Source organism: Carassius carassius, chromosome 24, assembly GCF_963082965.1.
Source record: "Carassius carassius chromosome 24, fCarCar2.1, whole genome shotgun sequence".
In the NCBI taxonomy this organism is placed as follows: domain Eukaryota; kingdom Metazoa; phylum Chordata; class Actinopteri; order Cypriniformes; family Cyprinidae; genus Carassius; species Carassius carassius.
The window spans coordinates 21,361,518-21,388,589 of record NC_081778.1 but is presented as its reverse complement, the minus strand read 5'-3'; the positions used below and the strand labels follow the sequence as shown (position 1 = coordinate 21,388,589).

Genomic DNA, 27,072 nt, shown 5'->3' with positions numbered 1-27,072 from the left:
TATCTATCAAAAAAATTTAATTTTGGTGAGTGAAAGACTTCTTTTAAAGAAGAAGAGCTGTGCTCCCAAAGTGGCCTTTAAAATGCAACATTTAAATGCAATGTTAAAAACACAGTTTTAATCTGATTTAACAGCTTAGTTGCAATTCTTTAGTTCGATGCCAAAATGAACAATAGATTTTCTCTCTCAATGTGTTCACAGCTGCCGGTCTGTAAGTCAATGATTTTGTTTGTTCAGACCCTTGAGAAAAGGTTAAGTGGTCTGGAATACCGAGGAATCCAGAGCTGAAATCATTTTGAGCCTTAGGGTAGGGCCCTGTGCTTGAATTCTTGTCTTGCGTTCACTGAGGGTGTGGAGGCAGCTTTGTTTGTGACAAAGAGGAAGGAAATGGTATATATAGGTCTCTGACTGAAATGTACTCAAGTGTGAGTTTAAAACAGTCCTAGTAAAAACTGTCACTCATCAGTAATCTGACAACAATTTCATGACATTTTAACTGTGAAGTTTATATATTGGATGGGAATAACTAATATTGGAAGAAGAAAACTGTAAAAAAAAAAATAAAAAAAAAAATAAAAAAAAATCTGTACAAAAGTGCAATGATGTTTTAATGGTAATTTGATGACTTTTAAGTAATATATTTATCTACTTCATAGGTAATGACTGAAGTGACCTAGCTCTGAATGATACTTGATGCATGATGGATGCAACATTCTTGAGCTCAGTTTCTGTCAAACATAAGTGAATTTTATTCAAAGCGTGTCTGGAAATTATGAGTTCAGCGGGCTAGCATGTACACTCTTGAGAGTCAAGAGTTCATTTAACAAAAAGCTCAGCCTTCTCCCTCTAATTTATTGCTGTTTGTGATTACCAGATCATATCTGCAAACACTACATTCTTCAGTTTTGGAAACACAGCACAAATATTTTAAATGCATAAAGAAAATGCTGAGTAGAATTACATTTCTGCTACAATAAGGTTAAAAATATATATATTTCTGTGATGACACTAGTTTTAAAGATACGAAATTCAGTCATATTTTATAATAGTCTTTAGTGTTTAGCTCATCTTTGAAGGGCAGTTTCATATTTTCTTTTGGATATTCTGTGTCCTGAAATACCTGCTTCTTTCTCTGAATTGTCAGTAGCTCTGAAGTTGAGAAAGAGGACAAGCTGGCTGTCCACATAATCACTAGTGTCTGACATAGTACTGACCAAATGAATAATGACCTGCTGCACATACAGCAGCATAGCATCATAAACAGGAAAGAGACCTAAAACTAGAATAGTACACACAGAACCCGATAAAACCAAGTTTAGATCCAGGATCATTTCCTGATCCTCTTTTTGCCATCGTTTCATTTCTTTTTGTTTCAACACTGTGGCAACCACAGAAAGCGACAATCAGGAAAGAATTAAACCATGTTAAATGAAGCATAATGTGTTGTTCCTGTGTTGTTATTAAAATCTTAAAATGCAGCTTGCACCTTGCCATGCATGATGCAGCCATATTATGCACATTTATTTCTACAGAGATCTCTTCATCATCTGTCCAGCTGTGGACATGGCTGAATTCTGGGCAGCCAACACACGGTCCAGTGTTCACATGTACCATCTGCCTGAGGACACTGCCTACAACAGGTGCCTCTCATTCCATAAGCTTAATATCGTACTTACTTGATTTCACAGAACTCATGGTAACACACATAATAAAATCTATCACATTTAATGAGAATCTCTGTACGCTAAAAACATTTTTTCGCAGTGTTGATCTGTCAGTGCCGATGGATGTGCAGTACCTCTTTGGAGTTCCTCTTGCCTCAGAAATGCATGATCTCTTCATCACCAAAGAGAGAACGCTTGCCTTGCAGATCATGAACTACATGGCAAACTTCATAAAGTCTGGGTATTTATCAACCTTTTCTGTTATATTTTTTTAACGTTGTTATGTAATGTTTTTATTTTCCTTATGTTTAAGTGAAATTTAGGGCAGGATTTGATTCTGTACATCAGTTGTTGATTGGATGAAGGCAGATCTGAGCGTCAGTCTGGTCAATTGTAAGAAAGAAGCAGAGTTTGAAGGGAAAGTTCACTCCAAAATTAAAATTCTGTCATCATTTACTCACATCGCAACACAAATTAAGATATTTATTAAATTTGTGTTTTAAAGGGGTTCGGATAACATAAGTATGAGCAAATGATGACAGAATTTTCTTTTTTGGTGAACTATCCCTTTAAAACAACCAAATGATTGAAGAAATCTAGCATTTGTCATCAGAGAGAAGTCTTCTGTTGCATCAGAACACTGAGTTATAACATTTTAATTGAAAATTACAAGGTCAAAAAATGAAACCTGCATTTTCATTTGCATTTGACTTTATTGATTATTGCACAGCCCTGTCCATCTCTCCTCTGCTCTCCACAGCAACCCCAACCTGCCTCTTGCAGCATCTAGGACATCCTTCAGTAAGTTCTTACCCCCATGGCCTCAGTTCATGCCTCACCAGGGTGGACGGGGCTATAAGGAGCTGTCCTTTACACTCAGTAACCGCAAGAACCTCCAGAGTCCTCAATGTTCCTTCTGGTCTCAATATGTGCCGACTTTGATCACCTCTACCGGTTAGTACCGCATTTAGAGATTGGAAGATAACAATGGGTTTTATAAATGCTTATAAATCTGTAACATTCTGTGCACTTGGTTATACTTTTAAACCTGACTTTGACTTTTGACCTCACAGCTAAATTCTCCTGTGAGACTTCAGTGGGAGATTCTGGAGGTATTCAAAATCCAACCCAAGTGCCAAAGTCAATCCCAGACCCAAGCTTCTCTCTGATGCCAAGCAAACCTAAATCTGAGAAAGATGCTTACAATTAGTCTCAGAATGTTCAGATTTTCTTGTAATTGCTTGTTCCAGAACCAATCTTTGCACTATATCATTGTGGAGTTTCTATTGATGTAAATCATTTTGATTAGGAATCATGGTAGAACTTAAACAATAAACTGCATTGAAAACACTTTTGGGTTGTTGTTCTTCACTTTTGACATTTAGAAACAAAATGCTTAAAATATTGTTAGAGTATTTAAATATCTTCATTAATAATTAATCAGGTGATTACACATTAAAATGAAGACATCATAATGTCACATGGAATAGGGACTGACCAAAGAGCCAGGAGGACATAGGAGTAATCCTTTCAGCAAGTTTCAAGATGCTGCAACAGCCTTGTGTGCCACTGACTGAGGGCTATTTTGCGATGATAATTATCACTTTATTCCTGGAGATTATAAGAAGCCTTTCCTCTTTGTCTACTCTATTCTGTTCCAGCTGTCTGGACAATTTAACTTTCAGCAAGTGTCAATGTCAGAGCATTTTTCTCATAATGTGTTATTTTGTGAGACATTTTTTAAAGTGATTTTTTTTAAGTCTGTGATACAGGAGATTAGTTTAGAATATACTGTTCTTCTGTTTAGTGCATCAGTCGCAGGCTGCCCAGGTGTCCGTATCAATTTGTAAAGAGTGGAACCTAAACAGCAGCATATGATTCAAGGTTTTTGGCAGAATATGAACACATCACACAAAACAGTTTCAAAATTAAATTCTATGCTTACCATTTAAAATAAAAAAAAATGTATTGTTAATGAAGTTTATTTTTCAAATCTAGTTTAGAAAAGATTAATGTGAGTATATTTCAATTGGTCAGTTTTTTGTAGTAGATTCAAGTACTGTAAAAATGTTAAATTATGGCAAAAAAAGAAAGCTGCACAGCAGCTGTGGTTGCCAGAAATTCACTGTTTTAAAGTGTACAGTAGATTTTATCAGTAAAATTTATGTAGGATTTAAAAGAAGTATTAAATCAAAACAATTTCTGCTCACTTAAACATACATTTTCACCTCCATGACAGCTCTACAGGAAGAAATGATTTAGGGACACACAGTTCTCTGTCCAACTGCTCTTTATCTAGAATTCGTGCTGATCTCTGGAATGATTTCTGTCCAAATGTCAAGCAGTTAAATCAATATAAGTAATAAATGAACGATGGATTTAAATAATGACTGCCTCTCCTCTTATATTCTGCTTATAGAAATTTATATATTGACTACATTTACATTCTAAAAAATGCTGGGTTATGTCAACCCAACTATGGTTCAAATTTGGTCTAATCCAACTTTTGGGCTAAAAAATGTAATGTAAAAATGTATCCCAATTCAATGACTGGGTTAGTCCATATTTGACCCAAAGTATGGTTGAAACAACCCAGCAGCATTTATGATTAAAAATCTTTCATCAGATTCTTTGATCGAAGGTCACTCTAAAGAAATCCTCTTAAGAGTGAGTAAAGTCCCGGAATTAATCTCTTGCGTTAATTTTATGTCATGCAGTAATTATGCCACTGCCGTGACGTAACTGAGACGTGAGAAATCCTCTGTTGGTGATTTGATCAGACAAACGGTAGGAAAATGTCGCTTTCTAAATAATTCAGACATTTGATTTTGCTTCCTCCCCCTTGAAGACTGAACTTCCAGCAAACTCCCTCTAAATCTGACAGACTGACTTACTGAAGTCCAGTAACGCTGACCGACACATCACGAGCGCGGTGTGGACGCCACGAGGGAATAACGCTTGTGGATTCTACCCGTAGCAAACAACATTTCTTGTTTCAATGCATTTCCTTTAGGAATATAGTAATGTGGAGACTCCTGTCGTGGATTCTTTCGATAGCCAGTTTGCACCAGGTGAGTCTTATCATACCGTTAATTGAATACAGTATTTGAATTTGAATAAAAAAAAATATCACGCAACTGAAGGCAGAGAGTTTCAAGGAAAAATCAAGGAAAGCAAGAATATTTGTTGTAAGCTGCCCTTTCAAGCAGTTAAAGTAATGATGTGTTAGAGACAAAACAAACTGTATCATGTCATAACCTACGTGCAAATTCTTTACAGCCTACAAATGCATCAAAAGAAAACCTAAATAATAATGTGTTCCAATTCTGACAATCAATGTCATAATGACAATAAAGCAAAACAATTATCTATTGGTGCATCATGTGCCAGAAGTCATGAGTTTGAGCGATTTTATACTAATTAATGCTCGGAAATCAAGTCTAGGAAGCGTTCAGTAGACACACACACACACACACACACACACACACACACACACATACATATATATATATATATATATATATATATATATATATATATATATATATATATAACGCGATTTCTATATTATGTATTTATTATAATCTTTGTTGTTGTTTGTCCTTATTTTACCAAATTTTGTGACATTCATCACACTAACAAAAGGGCTATTGTATGCTGAATATCGATTATCAAATTATTAATATTAATAAATTATGCCTCGCTGTAAAGTAATGTATTTCTTCTCCGCCAATGAAATAAAGAATCAAGCGTTGCTTATCAGAATGAAACAATTCACAGACGGAAAACTCCGGACTGGATCACACATACGAGTGGAATGGATCCGCTGAGAGCCCTTCCCCGCTTCTGCAATACGTTGTTGTTCCACTCCATTTCACTGTTGTTACATTTCATCCACCGTAGAAAGAAACCCGGTCTGAAGGAGAGAGAAAACGAAAGATACTTTGAGGACCAAAACTTAGGCGATGCCATACCACTCAGGCAGTATTGGATTTATAAAAATCAAAACGTTATGTCACAAAAATGTTGCATTTCGTTCTGTTTGTATATCTATTAAAACCAGCCATCAGTTTTGGAAAGCAAATTTTGTGTAATTACACTGTAAAAGGGATCATGTGCTTGTTCAGATTAGAAAGTAATCCAATGCATCCTCTGCAATGAAGGTCTTAGAAGTCTATTCAAAGGGTCCAATTTCAATGTAATTTCAAAGCAAACTCTCTGTTGCCCCAAAGTGGCTAAAGTTGGCATATCTTATTCATGTTCTTCTCGTGTCTCCCACACAGGCCAGTTCCCACAACTCCACAGACTCTCCTCTTGCGACCACCGTTTTGGACCCTCGTAACCGAAATCGATACTGCCAATGGCCTTGTAAGTGCCCTAAGAATGCCCCTGTTTGCCCACATGGGGTCAGCCTGTTGACCGAGGGATGTGACTGCTGCAAGGCCTGTGCCAAGCAGCTGGGGGAGACCTGTAATGAGAGAGATACCTGTGACTAGCATAAAGGACAGAGAGGATCCAGGGCACCTTGTCTCCAAAAATTTGATTGATGAGGGTCATAAAAGCCATCTGTTCTGGACACCTGTTTGTACACCCCCCTCCCCTCCCTGTACACCCTCCAGCAGAGGTGGAAAGAGTACAAAAATATTCTACTCAAGTAAAAGTACCATTACATTAATGAAATTTTACTTAAGTACAAGTAAAAGTACCAGTCTAAAAATCTACTCAAGTAAAAGTAAAAAGTAGCTCATTTAAAATTTACTCAGAGTAAAAATTACTTAGTTACATTTTAACAGTGGGAGGGAGTCAAAAATGGGACAGGCCAAGGTTGTCAAACTCAGTTCCTGGAGGGCCACAGTCCTGCACAGTTTAGATATAACCCTAATTAAACACACCTGATCCAGCTAATCTAATCATTTAGGTTTATTTGAAAACTACATGATATGTGTGCTGGAGCAGGGTTAGAACTAAACTCTGCAGGGCTACGGCCCTCCAGGAACTGAGTTTGACACCCCTGGGATAGGTCTATTAATCTCAAACTACAACCCGAATTCCGGAAAAGTTGTGACGTTTTTTAAATTTTAATAAAATGAAAACTAAAGGAATTTCAAATCACATGAGCCAATATTTTATTCACAATAGAACATAGATAACGTAGCAAATGTTTAAACTGAGAAATTTTACACTTTTATCCACTTAATTAGCTCATTTAAAATTTAATGCCTGCTACAGGCCTCAAAAAAGTGGGGCAACAAATGGCTAAAAAAGCAAGCAGTTTTGAAAAATTCAGCTGGGAGAACATCTAGTGATTAAGTTAATTGATATCAGGTCTGTAACATGATTAACTATAAAAGCTTTGTCTTAGAGAAGCAGAGTCTCTCAGAAGTAAAGATGGGCAGAGGCTCTCCAATCTGTGAAAGACTGCGTAAAAAAATTGTGGAAAACTTTAAAAACAATATTCCTCAACGTCAAATTGCAAAGGCTTTGCAAATCTCATCATCTACAGTGCATAACATCATCAAAAGATTCAGAGAAACTGGAGAAATCTCTGTGCGTAAGGGACAAGGCCGGAGACCTTTATTGGATGCCTGTGGTCTTCGGGCTCTCAGACGACACTGCATCACTCATCGGCATGATTGTGTCAATGACATTACTAAATGGGCCCAGGAATACTTTCAGAAACCACTATCGGTGAACACAATCCGCCGTGCCATCAGCAGATGCCAACTAAAGCTCTATCATGCAAAAAGTAGGCCATATGTGAACATGGTCCAGAAGCGCCGTCGTGTCCTGTGGGCCAAGGCTCATTTAAAATGGACTATTTCAAAGTGGAATAGTGTTTTATGGTCAGACGAGTCCAAATTTGACATTCTTGTTGGAAATCACGGACGTCGTGTCCTCCGGGCTAAAGAGGAGGGAGACCTTCCAGCATGTTATCAGCGTTCAGTTCAAAAGCCAGCATCTCTGATGGTATGGGGGTGCATAAGTGCATACGGTATGGGCAGCTTGCATGTTTCGGAAGGCTCTGTGAATGCTGAAAGGTATATAAAGGTTTTAGAGCAACATATGCTTCCCTCCAAACAACGTCTATTTCAGGGAAGGCCTTGTTTATTTCAGCAGGACAATGCAAAACCACATACTGCAGCTATAACAACAGCATGGCTTCGTCGTAGAAGAGTCCGGGTGCTAACCTGGCCTGCCTGCAGTCCAGATCTTTCACCTATAGAGAACATTTGGCGCATCATTAAACGAAAAATACGTCAAAGCAGCCACGAACTCTTCAGCAGCTGGAAATCTATATAAGGCAAGAATGGGACCAAATTCCAACAGCAAAACTCCAGCAACTCATAGCCTCAATGCCCAGACGTCTTCAAACTGTTTTGAAAAGAAAAGGAGATGCTACACCATGGTAAACATGCCCCGTCCCAACTATTTTGAGACCTGTAGCAGAAATCAAAATAGAAATGAGCTCATTTTGTGCATAAAATTGTAAACTTTCTCAGTTTAAACATTTGCTATGTTATCTATGTTCTATTGTGAATAAAATGTTGGCTCATGTGATTTGAAAGTCTTTTCGTTTTCATTTTATTAAAATTTAAAAAACGTCCCAACTTTTCCGGAATTCGGGTTGTAGTTGTTTTTAATTAAAGGAATCAGTTATTTAGAATAACAATACATTTGGGCTGTTGCCAGGGAAATCAGTATCAACAAACTCATCTTTTAATGCAGAGGAAATGCAGAAGATTCATTGGAAGTGGCATTTAGATGTATCACACTGTGTAGTGCTGGACAAGAATGCATTTAACCTGCAGTTACAAATGCATGAATAATGTTTTGATATACAAGACATAAAATGTTGAATACTCATTTGAAATGATAAGAAATTAATTATTTAAAAAAATCAAAAGATAGCCTACTTTAAATGTGAAATTAAAATGGCCAGTATGTGTCAGCAAGTCACTGTTAATAAGTGAGTCATTGCGATTGAACCGAATCATTTAAACGTTTGATTCATTCAGAAACGAAACACTGTCACGTTGCTCAGAGACGCAAAACTGTGCTTTGGTGGCTGTGTTTGGAATTATTTTCTGTTGTAGAAATAGAGCTAAAAAAGGCAATATGGTGTCTAAAACGCAAGTCTCTTAATTAACTTGTTTACTGAACTGTTATATATATGTATGTATATATTCATGATGATTTTTGGAGGAAAAGATTTGTGTGATTTTGATTTAATATATGAAATTATATAAATATGTGAATTTTCTGCCCCTATATCTTCAATTTTGTGATCATTCTAAATGCATTTTAGGAGACTGAATCACACAGTGAAAGAACGCACTATAAATGCGCGCGCACATCATTAAAACAAAAATAGCACACTCCGCACCACTGTCTTTTTGGCTAATTTGTGCAAAACCTCTTGCTAAAATGTCAAAGCTTCATTTTAACCACCAATGCAACGATGCAATTATTTAGCTTACCTCTTCTTGCGAAGGGTTGATGTCTTGTCGAGATTTTATAAGCTGCTAGCTTGGTCTTCCTAGGCAAGTACAGCTTACACTGCATAATAGAGCATACATATGGCCAGGGGTTCACTTAATTTCCTTCGAGTTCAACTTCAGAATATGACGGGGTTTCGTTTTCAGCGGTGTCTGCACCACTAACGCCTGTTTTGTCCGTCTGCATCTTTCTTGTGATTTTTGCGCCAGTTTGCCCTCCTGCCCATTATTTACTGCCGTAGTTTCCAGGGAGCGATTTATTTTTTTTATTTTATTTTTTTTACTCAGTAATTAATGTGTTTTAAAATGTAGCGAAGTACAATACTTCAATCAAAATATACTTAAGTAAAAGTAAAATTACAAATTTAAAAAATTACTTTAAAAAGTATTAGTACACAAAAAAGCTACTCAATTACAGTAACGCGAGTAAATGTAATTCGTTACTTTCCACCTCTGCCCTCCAGTGACCTTAATATGAACTTATGAGCCAAGGAGGAATTTCGGAGGGTGGGAGAAGTTGTGGGAAGCTATGTGCTTTTTTTAAACTTTGAAAAGGGGGCGAAATCATGAAAATGGTGTAAGGGAAGATTTTATTAAGGTTTTAAATAAACAGTGTATTTCAAGAAACAGATTATAAACACATAGCAGCAATGGATACAATGTAATGATCGTTTTCGTAGTTGGAAAAGTGTAAAAACGTTGTTAAAGTTGTTACAAATGAAATAAAACTAGGTTACTGGTTATTTATCTGATACAACCAAACGAGTCAAAACTATCAGATATGTTTTCGTTAAGCAATACGTGAAAAAGATGTGAGAGCTTGTAGCATTACAATTTAAAAATGGTGTTTTGTTACCAGTTAGAAAATAAAGAAAACTAGGTAATAGAGTTTCAGCATTTGTACCTTACCTCAAACTGAAAAAAAGAAACGAATGTAAAGCAGCGATACAAACCAGAAAAGTAGGCGTTTTGTCACGAGGTTAGAGAAAAGTTAAAACAAAAGAAAAAAGATGGTAGACATTACGCGGATCTAAAATAAAATACACCAGACCCCGTCTTTAAAACACCAGCACAAGATACTTGTCAAAACTATGTTGTACTTTACCACTAACTAAAATTTTACTGACAAGAGTTAAACAAAAGAAAAAAAAAGATCTCACAGCAAAGTGTTATGACGTCTCCGGTAACGTTAGCTCGACTCAAAAAAAAAAAAGAAGTGAACGTAAAGCAATGTTATAAACCAAGAAAGTAGGCGTTTGTCACGTCGGGTGAAAAGTTAAAATAAAAGAAAAAAATAGGTAACTTAGGCATTTACGCGGATCTAAAAGAAAATAGCCTACATCAGACAAGATACTTGTCAAATCTATGCAGTACTTTACCACTAACTACAATTTTAAAAAGCGAGACTGTTAGACGAAAGAAAAAAAAAAAAAGATCCTCCGGCAGAGTTGTGAAGCGTCCGTAAAACAACCTCCCGGCACCGATGAACAGTTAGAATGAGGCTCGGGAATGCTCCGGAAAAAAAACCACGCCTCCAGCGCTAGAGAGGGCCGGGCAGGAGGCGTGATAGCAGCATTAAATAGATTTAAACGTTACAATAATTAAACTAAGTAGTTTTTAATAAATAGACATCAGTCCTTAATTAGTGAAAACTTTATATCCGTTTAAACATATGGTCAATTTTTACTTTTTAAATGATGTAGACCTATACGATTTTTATTTACTTTTAGGCTAGTCTTAAAAAAAAAACATAGTTGAAAAAGCGTTATTTGTTTTTAATGTGTTAAGTTAATTACTTATTAATCTATGACTAGTCTAAATTTAGACTATCTCCGTGGATATATTTTTTTATTTTTATCAAGCTTAATTTCTCAAGCTATGTCAATTAACACACACACACACACACACACACACACACACACACTTTCCTTCTGTCAAGCTTGTTTCGCGTTATCTAGTAAATAAACCAGACGTCATCTCGGTCATCTCAAGCACCAAAACCCGAATGTGTCGGTGTCTGTGTGATTACAGGCGTCTACATATCAGTTAGACATCAAGCGGTTGTAAAAACATCTAACAGGTTTTGAAATGCTTGTAAATGGCTTGTGAAACTAACTAATTTCAAAGGGTGTTTTATATATATATAAAACACACACACACACACACACACACACACACACACACACACATACTTTCCTTCCCCCATGCTTATTCTGTGAAACATTTCTATAGCCACATCTTTATTTAACAAAATCTAAAATGAGATCTGATTTATTGCTATATTAAATGCTTCTGTAAGTTGTAATCTTTCGTTGTCATATCTTTTACATTTTATTAAAATAGGTTCAACTGTTTCACAATATCGCATTTAACACAAAGTCCACACACATGTATTTCATCTTATAAATAATGACTGATTAAGTGCAATGTGTCCAATTCTATGGCGAGATCTTCTCTTCTATTCCCAAAAATTCTCCATTCATTTCCAACTGGTCTTTGAATATTATATAAATGCTGGCATTTATTCTAACCAACCAATTTAATTGACACGTATCTTTTTATTTTTATTTATTTTTAATTAGACCTTTTATTTCTAATTTACTCATTGGAGTATTAAATAAGATGTCTGACATTTTAATGGTCCACTTTTATCTGGTCCACTACTTTCATTAACTATATGTGTGGGTATCCATACAAAATAAATCTTTGTTATTGCTTGTATTCTGAACAAACTCTGTAAAATGCCTGACAAAATGCTTTGTCTAGTAGAAGCTTCACCACTCTATAAACTTGATAGTACTGAAAATGAGTCTGAACATATGACTACTTTAATGTGTTCAACCCCACTGAAGAGCCAAAAATATGACAATCATTTCTGTAGTATAAACGGACGGATGATTAGATGTTCTTTCTGGTATTCTATGCTCTTTATTTTTAATCTAAACAAAAGACCTTGATGTTTTATTTTATTTTAATAAGCCACTCACACTTACTAACTTCTTATTAACTTATTAACTTCTGGCACGAAATTCTAGATTCATAAATGTATGTTTTTCAAAATTCCCCCACGTTTAGTGGCGTTTAAAGTGGAATTTGTGATGTATTTGGGGGCGTTAAAAGGCATGAAAAGTCCCAAACCAAGACTTTTGTATTCTTCATTAGAGGACTTTGGTTTCTTAATGTGAAAATCTGTTACACCCCACTACATTTTCTTTATCATTATATTTTTATTTTTTCTTAAGTGTTGTTTTATTTATTTTACATTTATTTTGTTTTATGATGTACAGAGTGTGAACAAAAATTGAGTGTAATCTCAGACCGTATTTGTAAATCTACCAGTAATGGACATCTTTATGTTTTTAATGTTTAAAGCATCGAATAAAAAATAAAAAACACACACTAACACTTCCCCAACCACCCTAATAACGTTGGTCGCAAAGGTTTAAATGTATGTTAAAATAATTAAACAAAGAAATGTTTTTAATAACAACACATCAGTTCTCATTCGATGAAAACATTCTACCTGGTTTTAATATTAGACCGATGTTTTTACTTTAAAATTAGGTTTACATATACGATTTAATTTTTTAATCTCAACAAAATTCCTTGTTGGAAAAAGTGTTGTTTTATTTAATTTTAATAAGTCACTCACACATACTTTAGTAGTCTAAACCCTTGAATACGTCTTTTATGTTGTCAATATTAACTTCTATCATTGCTATATCATTGCTATATCAATTAAAACATGCGTTTAGGCAAACACAAATATTAAACAGGAATGAATGTGATATGTCAAGATGGGCTTTTCTTGCCAAAGAAACTTTTACAACATTTCAGGAAAGGCTAAATATTTCATCTCTAGTAGTGCGTAGAAACGCGTCTGGTGTCTTTGTGTTTACTTTTACGACCATGTCAGTGAAGACTGTAAACGGGGTTCTGGTGTTGTAAATGGTGTGCTGCTGGTCAGCTAAAGTAAATAATTGTTTGTGTATTCCGTGATCAAAGGGACAATTTCGACTTTATGACTTTATGATGATTGCAAGGTTAGCTGAAAGTTCATTTACTGGTCAAAAGGATGTGAAATCTTTTAACAAGTCAGACCATAGAAAAATGTAGTTTAATTCAAATTAATTTAGTTTTGTTTTAGTTACATTTATATTTTTTTATTAACCCATAGATCTTTCAACCTCAACATAGATGTACTGAGAATACAAACAAGTACACAAACACAACCATACAATCATAAACAAACACACACACACACACACACAGATACAAATGTAGACATACATAAAACATGAACATGTAACCAAACAAATACAAATATACACTCAAACAGGTACATAAATACACAAACAAACAAACAAAATAGGTCACAAACACGAAAATACCTATATTAGATTGAAAATGAGTTGTCATAAGTTTTCTTTGAAACCAAAAGTTTTTGTTGCGACAAATGTCTCACAGAACTTTATACAATAGATTAGATGGCCTTTATCACTTTCCAAATGGGGTTGTTAACCATGATGTTTTTTTAAAATAGTTTAAAAAGTATTATTTTTTAGCTTTCATGTAGGATTCATGTCAGCACTCAAATGTTTTTAGCAAGAGTCCAGAGACAGATGAAAATAGATGCGTGAAGAAAAAAATTTAAGAGTTTTTTTAATGACAGACTAGTTGGTTTAGATTGTTTAAAACAACTGAGTTTATGCATTTCTCTTGAATGTGTGTGTAGGGTAACTGTTGTATACATGAAGCAGAAGAAATACATAAACGCATTGTGGTTGATGTTAAACAATAAAAAATATATTATTTATATATCATAACTTAATTTCTTTTCAAAACACAATAAACATTCTTATGACTTTTTAACTGCGAACAACCGGTTTGGTTGGAAAATAAAAAATAAATAAAAACATATTAGGTTTCTTAGTTAGATTGCTTATAGTTTGTAGTAAAATCACATATATAAGCTAAAACATTTTTCTTTCAAACCACGCGGTTTTCACACACATTCCTCACAAAACTGCCGACAAAGACCTTAAGTTTTTGTTTTAACGTTTAGCTGTAACTGAGACCTTGGGGGGAATTATTTTACGCACAGTTTTGGGGAAGTTACTATGAACTTTGCAATAGGTTATAGATCACAAATGAACCTATTTAAAATCTAAAAGGTTGCGCTATATAAACTATATAAATTTCTTTTAAAAAAGTAATGTAACTGATGACATTTGATTACATGTTTATGACTTGTAATGTTTTTAGCCGTTAATCTTTTGAAACATGTAAACAGGACGGGTTAACATTAGAGCGCTCAACAGCTAATGACCGTCAGACTTTTCAAAATTCTTCATCACTTAAATTAGGATTGTGATCGTGATTTCATTTTAAAGCACAACCAGCACAAAATCAGATTTGCTTGGAGATTAAATACATAGAGTAGTTAGAGTTAGTTAAGGTGGTTTACGAAATATATTAATTAAATCTGTACGTGTGTGAAAAAATATTCAGATGTAACATTTTCATAATTAACCGCAATTTAATTATTTTTCTGTGACTGTAACTGATTACATTTTATTTTTGTAATCAAATGATATAATTTAGCTATATGTAACTAGTTGACCCTAACACTGATTATGCATTCTGACAATAATAGATTGTGAAAGTGTTCATTATCCTCTTTAACTTTAAAAATGCGGACAGTGTCGCTTAACACTAGTTTGGCAAACAAGGGTTTGCTCTTAAAACAACCACCAGACCCCGACTTGAAAGCACCGTGACAAGTATAGCCATTGCAGAAATGTATTATAGAGATGTAGTAAGATAAACTCTGGATGCACAATTGACATGTTTACCATATTATTACAAGGCCCTGCTTACCTAGTTTTATGATGAAATATGTCTGTAAAAATAAACAAACATACACACAATCTCCAGAACGGGGGTCTGATGATGGGTCTTCATCATTTCCTGATGAAGACAGACTGGATATTCAGACCACAGCAGCAGGACACGATTGTCTTTTTCTAAAGATAAAGACAATTATTTGGTTTCAGGACACACGCATCCTAATGGTTCACAAGATAACATAACAACGGTTGCTCCATTACAGCATAGCCAACCCCTATTTTAGCCTGTTTTAGCACATGTACAGTATATCGTATTATTCTTGAATATAGTCGTTTAGTCTAAATATGTGTTAACAGTTATTTATTGTTATTATATGTATTATATGTTTTTGTTTTACAAAGGGGTTCAATTTAATACATTTAACTAATACCTCATTCAAGCTATGTAGATCTTCAGGTCAGGGAACTACAATACCCATCATACACCTTTGCAAATCTCTTTTTTGTGATCTGTTTTACTGATGCAAAGTCCGATTCACTTCTGAAAATGATTCATTTGGACAGTTTGGTTCAATGAACCGATTCATAGGGCCCTTAAGTCATTTTCGCAGTTATGTCAGTACACATTTTTCTTTCTTCTAACAACTCAAGAGTCATTTTATTTCCGTGAATCATCTAAATAAATGTGTTGTGTGAACACATATTGGTGATCATTATCATCTGTTCATTTAAGTTAATGCTGAATCATCTAAATAAAGTTAACTGTGTGAACACATATTGGTGGTTATTGTATTTTGCTCATTTAAGTTAGTGATGTTTGTGTTCGCAGTTTTAGGCACAGTGCCTCTGTCATTTGTTTAGCTTAAACATCGGTTTTTAGTCAGTTACAAAGGTGTCAGGCATTAAGTTTTTGTATTTTTAACTAACCTAATTATGACAGAGTTACAGGTTTCAGGTGTTTTTGGTAAGTGTAAGCGGTGAAAACTTAAATGTGACCGTCGAGTAACGTTAGCTACTCAAACGAAGACAAATTGTGTAAGTGTTCATTAAGATGTCGAAATGAAAATAAGCGTACAAATATCCATAATGACAATAAGTACAATATACCCTAAAGACACAATAGCCCCTGCTAAGTACACCCAAAATTTGTTAGAGTGGTGAGATATTTACGTTTACCTTTATTCATTTAGCAGACGCTTTTATCCAAAGCAACTTACAGATGAGCACGGTGGAAGCAATCAAAACAACAAAAAGAGCAATGATATATAAGTGTTATAACAAGTCTCAGTTAGGTTAACACAGTACACGAAGCATGGGCTTTTAAATAATATAATAAATAAAAAGAAAACAGATTGAATAAAAAAGAATAGAGCAAGTTAGAGAACTTTACACACACACACACACACACACACACACACACATATAAATAGATATAAACCGCAATGTTTTTCATAGCGTTACACTTTGAAACCAGAACGATATGTTTCCATGATTTTGTTTGCTCTTTCTGTTTGAATCTGTTTACCGTAGTTTTCACCATCCTAATTGCAATGGTTTGGTCTTGCGCTTAGGGCCTATACGACTCGTTTTCCCAGTTTTTGGTCTCGTGTAAGTGGGTCTCTTTGTTCATACCAAGCAATATTTCTGTGAATTTGGGTATTAAAATATTGCTTTAAACATCGTCTTCATTCGAGACGTTTACTTAACATCATTATATTGTCCTAGTTTATATCAGATATAAGATATGTTGCTTATTATTATTGAATTGTTAACAAACAAACCAAAAAGTTTCTGAACTCAGAGAACAGAATAGCGAGTGAAGTGGATCAATCTTTTATTTCAACACTATATTGTTGAATATACATCGATGTAGTGAAGAAAATGATCAAATTGTCATTAAAAACAAACATGACATTACAGGGAATCTAACCAGAATAGAAAATCTCTGCAGATTAACATGTTTTGCTCCAATATAAAATCAACCAACGATGCAACAATTTCACAGGTCATAGAATCATAATTTTTGGAAGCCAACAGCACACATTGATCTGTTACAGATGTACACAGATAGAGAACGTCATTAACGTCCATCTCATCTTCACATTCAGACATCGCTTCCAGAATTTTACGTGCAGAAACATACACCGGGTCCATCCCAGTTAAAAATATGCTCGTCAAATCAGGCCATGTATATTTCAGACTTCTTACAAGTTTCATTTGGCTACTGAGATTTTTTTCCCGCTTGCTATCGCCCGTACAATCGTGATTTGGGTCGCATTCCGCCGTGATGATCTTTTGCATCAGACCGATCATCTGTCTTCTGTAGTGTAGTTTAAAAACAGGGTCGATAATGTCTTTTATCTTTTATAATGTCTCAACAGCGCCGCTCCATTTACCCTCCATGGGTCTTTGTGCAGCGTCAGACGACTTTTTCAGAATTCGATGATTTCCAAGGCATAAACTTTGGCCTTAATCGATATAGAACTTTGTCGCCGAATGCGGATGTACTGTTTTAATTCACGATGAATTTACGGTTTATAGATTTATTGTATAGTTTATTGTTCACAGCAGGCAACTGTAGCATAGTAGTCTTTGTTGGTTTTAGTGATTGGACTCACCCTCAACCCCTTGTATGATGTACACGATAGGGGGGTTGTCATCAGGAAGTCATAAAGATCGGTCACGCCCAAGATGGCTCCGCCCAAGATGATCAAGATGATCACTCGAGTCGGCCGTGATATTTTGGTTTGTTTGTTAACAATTCAATAATAATAAGCAACATATCTTATATCTGATATAAACTAGGACAATATAATGATGTTAAGTAAACGTCTCGAATGAAGACGATGTTTAAAGCAATATTTTAATACCCAAATTCACAGAAATATTGCTTGGTATGAACAAAGAGACCCACTTACACGAGACCAAAAACTGGGAAAACGAGTCGTATAGGCCCTAAGCGCAAGACCAAACCATTGCAATTAGGATGGTGAAAACTACGGTAAACAGATTCAAACAGAAAGAGCAAACAAAATCATGGAAACATATCGTTCTGGTTTCAAAGTGTAACGCTATGAAAAACATTGCGGTTTATATCTATTTATATGTGTGTGTGTGTGTGTGTGTGTGTGTGTGTGTAAAGTTCTCTAACTTGCTCTATTCTTTTTTATTCAATCTGTTTTCTTTTTATTTATTATATTATTTAAAAGCCCATGCTTCGTGTACTGTGTTAACCTAACTGAGACTTGTTATAACACTTATATATCATTGCTCTTTTTGTTGTTTTGATTGCTTCCACCGTGCTCATCTGTAAGTTGCTTTGGATAAAAGCGTCTGCTAAATGAATAAAGGTAAACGTAAATATCTCACCACTCTAACAAATTTTGGGTGTACTTAGCAGGGGCTATTGTGTCTTTAGGGTATATTGTACTTATTGTCATTATGGATATTTGTACGCTTATTTTCATTTCGACATCTTAATGAACACTTACACAATTTGTCTTCGTTTGAGTAGCTAACGTTACTCGACGGTCACATTTAAGTTTTCACCGCTTACACTTACCAAAAACACCTGAAACCTGTAACTCTGTCATAATTAGGTTAGTTAAAAATACAAAAACTTAATGCCTGACACCTTTGTAACTGACTAAAAACCGATGTTTAAGCTAAACAAATGACAGAGGCACTGTGCCTAAAACTGCGAACACAAACATCACTAACTTAAATGAGCAAAATACAATAACCACCAATATGTGTTCACACAGTTAACTTTATTTAGATGATTCAGCATTAACTTAAATGAACAGATGATAATGATCACCAATATGTGTTCACACAACACATTTATTTAGATGATTCACGGAAATAAAATGACTCTTGAGTTGTTAGAAGAAAGAAAAATGTGTACTGACATAACTGCGAAAATGACTTAAGGGCCCTATGAATCGGTTCATTGAACCAAACTGTCCAAATGAATCATTTTCAGAAGTGAATCGGACTTTGCATCAGTAAAACAGATCACAAAAAAGAGATTTGCAAAGGTGTATGATGGGTATTGTAGTTCCCTGACCTGAAGATCTACATAGCTTGAATGAGGTATTAGTTAAATGTATTAAATTGAACCCCTTTGTAAAACAAAAACATATAATACATATAATAACAATAAATAACTGTTAACACATATTTAGACTAAACGACTATATTCAAGAATAATACGATATACTGTACATGTGCTAAAACAGGCTAAAATAGGGGTTGGCTATGCTGTAATGGAGCAACCGTTGTTATGTTATCTTGTGAACCATTAGGATGCGTGTGTCCTGAAACCAAATAATTGTCTTTATCTTTAGAAAAAGACAATCGTGTCCTGCTGCTGTGGTCTGAATATCCAGTCTGTCTTCATCAGGAAATGATGAAGACCCATCATCAGACCCCCGTTCTGGAGATTGTGTGTATGTTTGTTTATTTTTACAGACATATTTCATCATAAAACTAGGTAAGCAGGGCCTTGTAATAATATGGTAAACATGTCAATCGTGCATCCAGAGTTTATCTTACTACATCTCTATAATACATTTCTGCAATGGCTATACTTGTCACGGTGCTTTCAAGTCGGGGTCTGGTGGTTGTTTTAAGAGCAAACCCTTGTTTGCCAAACTAGTGTTAAGCGACACTGTCCGCATTTTTAAAGTTAAAGAGGATAATGAACACTTTCACAATCTATTATTGTCAGAATGCATAATCAGTGTTAGGGTCAACTAGTTACATATAGCTAAATTATATCATTTGATTACAAAAATAAAATGTAATCAGTTACAGTCACAGAAAAATAATTAAATTGCGGTTAATTATGAAAATGTTACATCTGAATATTTTTTCACACACGTACAGATTTAATTAATATATTTCGTAAACCACCTTAACTAACTCTAACTACTCTATGTATTTAATCTCCAAGCAAATCTGATTTTGTGCTGGTTGTGCTTTAAAATGAAATCACGATCACAATCCTAATTTAAGTGATGAAGAATTTTGAAAAGTCTGACGGTCATTAGCTGTTGAGCGCTCTAATGTTAACCCGTCCTGTTTACATGTTTCAAAAGATTAACGGCTAAAAACATTACAAGTCATAAACATGTAATCAAATGTCATCAGTTACATTACTTTTTTAAAAGAAATTTATATAGTTTATATAGCGCAACCTTTTAGATTTTAAATAGGTTCATTTGTGATCTATAACCTATTGCAAAGTTCATAGTAACTTCCCCAAAACTGTGCGTAAAATAATTCCCCCCAAGGTCTCAGTTACAGCTAAACGTTAAAACAAAAACTTAAGGTCTTTGTCGGCAGTTTTGTGAGGAATGTGTGTGAAAACCGCGTGGTTTGAAAGAAAAATGTTTTAGCTTATATATGTGATTTTACTACAAACTATAAGCAATCTAACTAAGAAACCTAATATGTTTTTATTTATTTTTTATTTTCCAACCAAACCGGTTGTTCGCAGTTAAAAAGTCATAAGAATGTTTATTGTGTTTTGAAAAGAAATTAAGTTATGATATATAAATAATATATTTTTTATTGTTTAACATCAACCACAATGCGTTTATGTATTTCTTCTGCTTCATGTATACAACAGTTACCCTACACACACATTCAAGAGAAATGCATAAACTCAGTTGTTTTAAACAATCTAAACCAACTAGTCTGTCATTAAAAAAACTCTTAAATTTTTTTCTTCACGCATCTATTTTCATCTGTCTCTGGACTCTTGCTAAAAACATTTGAGTGCTGACATGAATCCTACATGAAAGCTAAAAAATAATACTTTTTAAACTATTTTAAAAAAACATCATGGTTAACAACCCCATTTGGAAAGTGATAAAGGCCATCTAATCTATTGTATAAAGTTCTGTGAGACATTTGTCGCAACAAAAACTTTTGGTTTCAAAGAAAACTTATGACAACTCATTTTCAATCTAATATAGGTATTTTCGTGTTTGTGACCTATTTTGTTTGTTTGTTTGTGTATTTATGTACCTGTTTGAGTGTATATTTGTATTTGTTTGGTTACATGTTCATGTTTTATGTATGTCTACATTTGTATCTGTGTGTGTGTGTGTGTGTGTGTGTGTTTGTTTATGATTGTATGGTTGTGTTTGTGTACTTGTTTGTATTCTCAGTACATCTATGTTGAGGTTGAAAGATCTATGGGTTAATAAAAAAATATAAATGTAACTAAAACAAAACTAAATTAATTTGAATTAAACTACATTTTTCTATGGTCTGACTTGTTAAAAGATTTCACATCCTTTTGACCAGTAAATGAACTTTCAGCTAACCTTGCAATCATCATAAAGTCATAAAGTCGAAATTGTCCCTTTGATCACGGAATACACAAACAATTATTTACTTTAGCTGACCAGCAGCACACCATTTACAACACCAGAACCCCGTTTACAGTCTTCACTGACATGGTCGTAAAAGTAAACACAAAGACACCAGACGCGTTTCTACGCACTACTAGAGATGAAATATTTAGCCTTTCCTGAAATGTTGTAAAAGTTTCTTTGGCAAGAAAAGCCCATCTTGACATATCACATTCATTCCTGTTTAATATTTGTGTTTGCCTAAACGCATGTTTTAATTGATATAGCAATGATATAGCAATGATAGAAGTTAATATTGACAACATAAAAGACGTATTCAAGGGTTTAGACTACTAAAGTATGTGTGAGTGACTTATTAAAATTAAATAAAACAACACTTTTTCCAACAAGGAATTTTGTTGAGATTAAAAAATTAAATCGTATATGTAAACCTAATTTTAAAGTAAAAACATCGGTCTAATATTAAAACCAGGTAGAATGTTTTCATCGAATGAGAACTGATGTGTTGTTATTAAAAACATTTCTTTGTTTAATTATTTTAACATACATTTAAACCTTTGCGACCAACGTTATTAGGGTGGTTGGGGAAGTGTTAATGTGTGTTTTTTATTTTTTATTCGATGCTTTAAACATTAAAAACATAAAGATGTCCATTACTGGTAGATTTACAAATACGGTCTGAGATTACACTCAATTTTTGTTCACACTCTGTACATCATAAAACAAAATAAATGTAAAATAAATAAAACAACACTTAAGAAAAAATTAAAATATAATGATAAAGAAAATGTAGTGGGGTGTAACAGATTTTCACATTAAGAAACCAAAGTCCTCTAATGAAGAATACAAAAGTCTTGGTTTGGGACTTTTCATGCCTTTTAACGCCCCCAAATACATCACAAATTCCACTTTAAACGCCACTAAACATGGGGGACTTTTGAAAAACATACATTTATGAATCTAGAATTTCGTGCCAGAAGTTAATAAGTTAATAAGAAGTTAGTAAGTGTGAGTGGCTTATTAAAATAAAATAAAACATCAAGGTCTTTTGTTTAGATTAAAAATAAAGAGCATAGAATACCAGAAAGAACATCTAATCATCCGTCCGTTTATACTACAGAAATGATTGTCATATTTTTGGCTCTTCAGTGGGGTTGAACACATTAAAGTAGTCATATGTTCAGACTCATTTTCAGTACTATCAAGTTTATAGAGTGGTGAAGCTTCTACTAGACAAAGCATTTTGTCAGGCATTTTACAGAGTTTGTTCAGAATACAAGCAATAACAAAGATTTATTTTGTATGGATACCCACACATATAGTTAATGAAAGTAGTGGACCAGATAAAAGTGGACCATTAAAATGTCAGACATCTTATTTAATACTCCAATGAGTAAATTAGAAATAAAAGGTCTAATTAAAAATAAATAAAAATAAAAAGATACGTGTCAATTAAATTGGTTGGTTAGAATAAATGCCAGCATTTATATAATATTCAAAGACCAGTTGGAAATGAATGGAGAATTTTTGGGAATAGAAGAGAAGATCTCGCCATAGAATTGGACACATTGCACTTAATCAGTCATTATTTATAAGATGAAATACATGTGTGTGGACTTTGTGTTAAATGCGATATTGTGAAACAGTTGAACCTATTTTAATAAAATGTAAAAGATATGACAACGAAAGATTACAACTTACAGAAGCATTTAATATAGCAATAAATCAGATCTCATTTTAGATTTTGTTAAATAAAGATGTGGCTATAGAAATGTTTCACAGAATAAGCATGGGGGAAGGAAAGTATGTGTGTGTGTGTGTGTGTGTGTGTGTTTTATATATATATAAAACACCCTTTGAAATTAGTTAGTTTCACAAGCCATTTACAAGCATTTCAAAACCTGTTAGATGTTTTTACAACCGCTTGATGTCTAACTGATATGTAGACGCCTGTAATCACACAGACACCGACACATTCGGGTTTTGGTGCTTGAGATGACCGAGATGACGTCTGGTTTATTTACTAGATAACGCGAAACAAGCTTGACAGAAGGAAAGTGTGTGTGTGTGTGTGTGTGTGTGTGTGTGTGTGTGTGTTAATTGACATAGCTTGAGAAATTAAGCTTGATAAAAATAAAAAAATATATCCACGGAGATAGTCTAAATTTAGACTAGTCATAGATTAATAAGTAATTAACTTAACACATTAAATACAAATAACGCTTTTTCACCTATGTTTTTTTTTTAAGACTAGCCTAAAAGTAAATAAAAATCTTATAGGTCTACATCATTTAAAAAGTAAAAATTGACCATATGTTTAAACGGATATAAAGTTTTCACTAATTAAGGACTGATGTCTATTTATTAAAAACTACTTAGTTTAATTATTGTAACGTTTAAATCTATTTAATGCTGCTATCACGCCTCCTGCCCGGCCCTCTCTAGCGCTGGAGGCGTGGTTTTTTTTCCGGAGCATTCCCGAGCCTCATTCTAACTGTTCATCGGTGCCGGGAGGTTGTTTTACGGACGCTTCACAACTCTGCCGGAGGATCTTTTTTTTTTTTTTCTTTCGTCTAACAGTCTCGCTTTTTAAAATTGTAGTTAGTGGTAAAGTACTGCATAGATTTGACAAGTATCTTGTCTGATGTAGGCTATTTTCTTTTAGATCCGCGTAAATGCCTAAGTTACCTATTTTTTTCTTTTATTTTAACTTTGTCACGATCGGTGTTACAGAGAACACAGGAGAGAGAACCAAGTGCAGGTATGTGACTTTATTAAAGGGCAAATCCAAAGGGTAAACAGTCCAGGCATGAGTCGAAACCAAAAACATCCATCCAAACATAAACCAAACAAGAAGACAAGGCAAGGGCAAGAACTGACGGACATGAATTAACATTACATTTAAACAAGGACTCCGTCACTAAGACTCAGACAGACCAGGTATAAATACACAAAAGGATAATGGGGAAACAGGAGACAGGTGGGGAACAATCAATTAACTAGACAAGGAGGAAGGTGACCAAATAAGGAGACAGGAAGTGATAAATGATAAACACTGTGGGAACTGAGGACACCTAGTGGAAACCCAGGGAACACAACCCAGACACTGTGACAGTACCCCCCTTCTACGGAGCGGCTCCCAGACGCTCCAAGACAGACACAAAACAGAGACCAGGAGGGAGGCGGACAGGTGGAGGCTCAGGGGGAGGGATGGAGGGCCAGAAAAGAAAGACATTGGAAACAGGCACCAGAAAGTAACCACAAAACAGGAAGACCAGGAGGGAGGAGGACTGGAGGAGGTTCAGGGGGAGGGATGGAGGGCCAGACTACAGAGAGGAACAGGGACAGGAGTAAATACAAAAACAACAAACAAAAAACAACATGAAGCCCCCCAGGGCGGGGCAGAAGACCACCACGTCCTTGTGGTCGAGGCCAGAGTCCTCCAGGGCGGGGCAGAAGACCACCACAACCGTGTAGTCAGGGCAAGCGTTCCCCAGGGCGGAGCAGAAGACCACCATGTCCGTGTGGTCAGAGCAGAAGCCCCCCAGGGCGGAGCAGAAGACCACCACGTCCTCGTGGTCAGAGCGGACGCCCCCCAGGGCGGAGCAGAAGACCACCACGTCCGTGTGGTCAGAACGGAAGCCCCCCAGGGCGGAGCAGAGGACCACCACGTCCTCGTGGTCGACGCCAGAGTCCCCCAGGGCGGAGCGGATGACCACCACCCCCCTGTGGTCGATGCCGGAGTCCAACAGGCCCGAGCAGCAGCCCACCCAGTGACTTGACTTGACTCTGAACGTCCAACGGTGACCCGCCCTGACTCTGGAAGGTCATCAGTGACTGGCCCTGACTCTGGAGAGTCCACTGGGACCTGACTCGACTCTGGACGGTCAACAGGAACTAGCCCTGACTCTAGACCGGTCTTGGGCACCGAATCGGGAACGGCATCGGGCACCGCCTCGGCCTCGGGAACGGCATCGGGCACCGCCTCGGCCTCGGGAACGGCATCGGGCACCGCCTCGGCCTCGGGAACGGCATCGGGCACCGCCTCGGCCTCCGGAACCGCATCGCCCTCCGGAACAGCATCGGCCTCGGGCACCGCCTCGGCCTCCGGAACGGCATCGGGCACCGCCTCGGCCTCCGGAACAGCATCGGCATCGGACACCGCCTCGGCCTCCGGAACAGCCTCGGCATCGGGCACCGCCTCGGCCTCCGGAACAGCCTCGGCATCGGGCACCGCCTCGGCATCGGGCACCGCCTCGGCCTCCGGAACAGCATCGGGCACCGCCTCGGCCTCCGGAACAGCATCGGGCACCGCCTCGGCCTCCGGAACAGCATCGGGCACCGCCTCGGCATCGGGCACCGCCTCGGCCTCCGGAACAGTATCGGGCACCGCCTCGGCATCGGGCACCGCCTCGGCCTCCGGAACAGCATCGGGCACCGCCTCGGCATCGGGCACCGCCTCGGCCTCCGGAACAGCATCGGGCACCGCCTCGGCATCGGGCACCGCCTCGGCCTCCGGAACAGCATCGGGCACCGCCTCGGCATCGGGCACCGCCTCGGCATCGGGCACCGCCTCGGCCTCCGGAACAGCATCGGGCACCGCCTCGGCATCGGGCACCGCCTCGGCCTCCGGAACAGCATCGGGCACCGCCTCGGTCTCCGGAACAGCATCGGGCACCGCCTCGGTCTCCGGAACAGCATCGGGCACCGCCTCGGCATCGGGCACCGCCTCGGCCACCGGAACAGCATCGGGCACCGCCTCGGCATCGGGCACCGCCTCGGCCTCCGGAACAGCATCGGGCACCGCCTCGGCATCGGGCACCGCCTCGGCCTCCGGAACTGCATCGGGCACCGCCTCGGCATCGGGCACCGCCTCGGCTTCCGGAACAGCATCGGGCACCGCCTCGGCCTCCGGAACAGCATCGGGCACCGCCTCGGCATCGGGCACCGCCTCGGCCTCCGGAACAGTATCGGGCACCGCCTCGGCATCGGGCACCGCCTCGGCATCGGGCACCGCCTCGGCCTCCGGAACAGCATCGGGCCCCGCCTCGGCCTCCGGAACAGCATCGGGCACCGCCTCGGTCTCCGGAACAGCATCGGGCACCGCCTCGGGAACGTCCTCTGGGCCTTGAGGAACGGTAGACGCCGGTCTCCTCCTCCTCCGCCCTCTATGTTGGCGAGCCGGTGACACCTTATCTGGAGACTCAGGCGTTGAGTCGGCCATCTTGTGCTGTGGCCCCAAGCTGGCGGCCACCTTGTGCTGTGGCCCTGGATTGGCGGCCATCTTGAGCTGTGGTGCTGGGCTGGGGACCGCCCCACCGGAAGAGACCGGAGTGGCTGGGGCATTCCACAGAAGCCGATGCTGCACATAGTACACAAACTCCCAGTATTCCAGTGTCTCTAAATGTACCATCTCCTCCTGAGACACTGGATCATCCAGCCCGCCGTTGAAGTAGTCCTTCAAGGCCGCATCGTTGTATCCCATACCCTCGGCCAGGGACCAGAACACCTGTGCCAGGGCACCCACCTCATTGCCCTCTTGGCGGAGAGCGATCAGCCGGAGATACTTAGCTCTCCGCTCCGCCATCTTGGCTGGGGAACGGGAAAAAGACATACCGCTGGATCTCAGTGCGACGGAGTCCTTCTGTCACGATCGGTGTTACAGAGAACACAGGAG

General features: G+C 37.5%; 2 protein-coding genes across 2 annotated transcripts in view; both read left to right on the top strand.

Annotated features, from left to right (window-relative positions):
* Positions 1-2,949, top strand: part of tg (thyroglobulin) — a 31,862-nt gene extending 28,913 nt beyond the window's left edge. Inside the window, exons 45-48 of the mRNA XM_059508634.1 lie at positions 1,533-1,640; positions 1,765-1,905; positions 2,425-2,618; positions 2,738-2,949. Of these exons, the coding sequence (XP_059364617.1) occupies positions 1,533-1,640; positions 1,765-1,905; positions 2,425-2,618; positions 2,738-2,874 (580 nt within the window). The 3' untranslated portion in view covers positions 2,875-2,949. The remainder of the gene's footprint in view (positions 1-1,532; positions 1,641-1,764; positions 1,906-2,424; positions 2,619-2,737) is intronic.
* Positions 2,950-4,373: 1,424 nt separating this feature from the next.
* On the top strand, positions 4,374-6,164 carry LOC132103157 (cellular communication network factor 6-like). Its single transcript, XM_059508018.1, has 2 exons — positions 4,374-4,735; positions 5,948-6,164. The coding sequence occupies exons 1-2, from the start codon at positions 4,688-4,690 to the stop codon at positions 6,158-6,160; spliced, it is 261 nt and encodes an 86-aa protein (XP_059364001.1). The 5' UTR covers positions 4,374-4,687; the 3' UTR covers positions 6,161-6,164.
* The last annotated feature ends 20,908 nt before the right edge of the window (positions 6,165-27,072 follow it).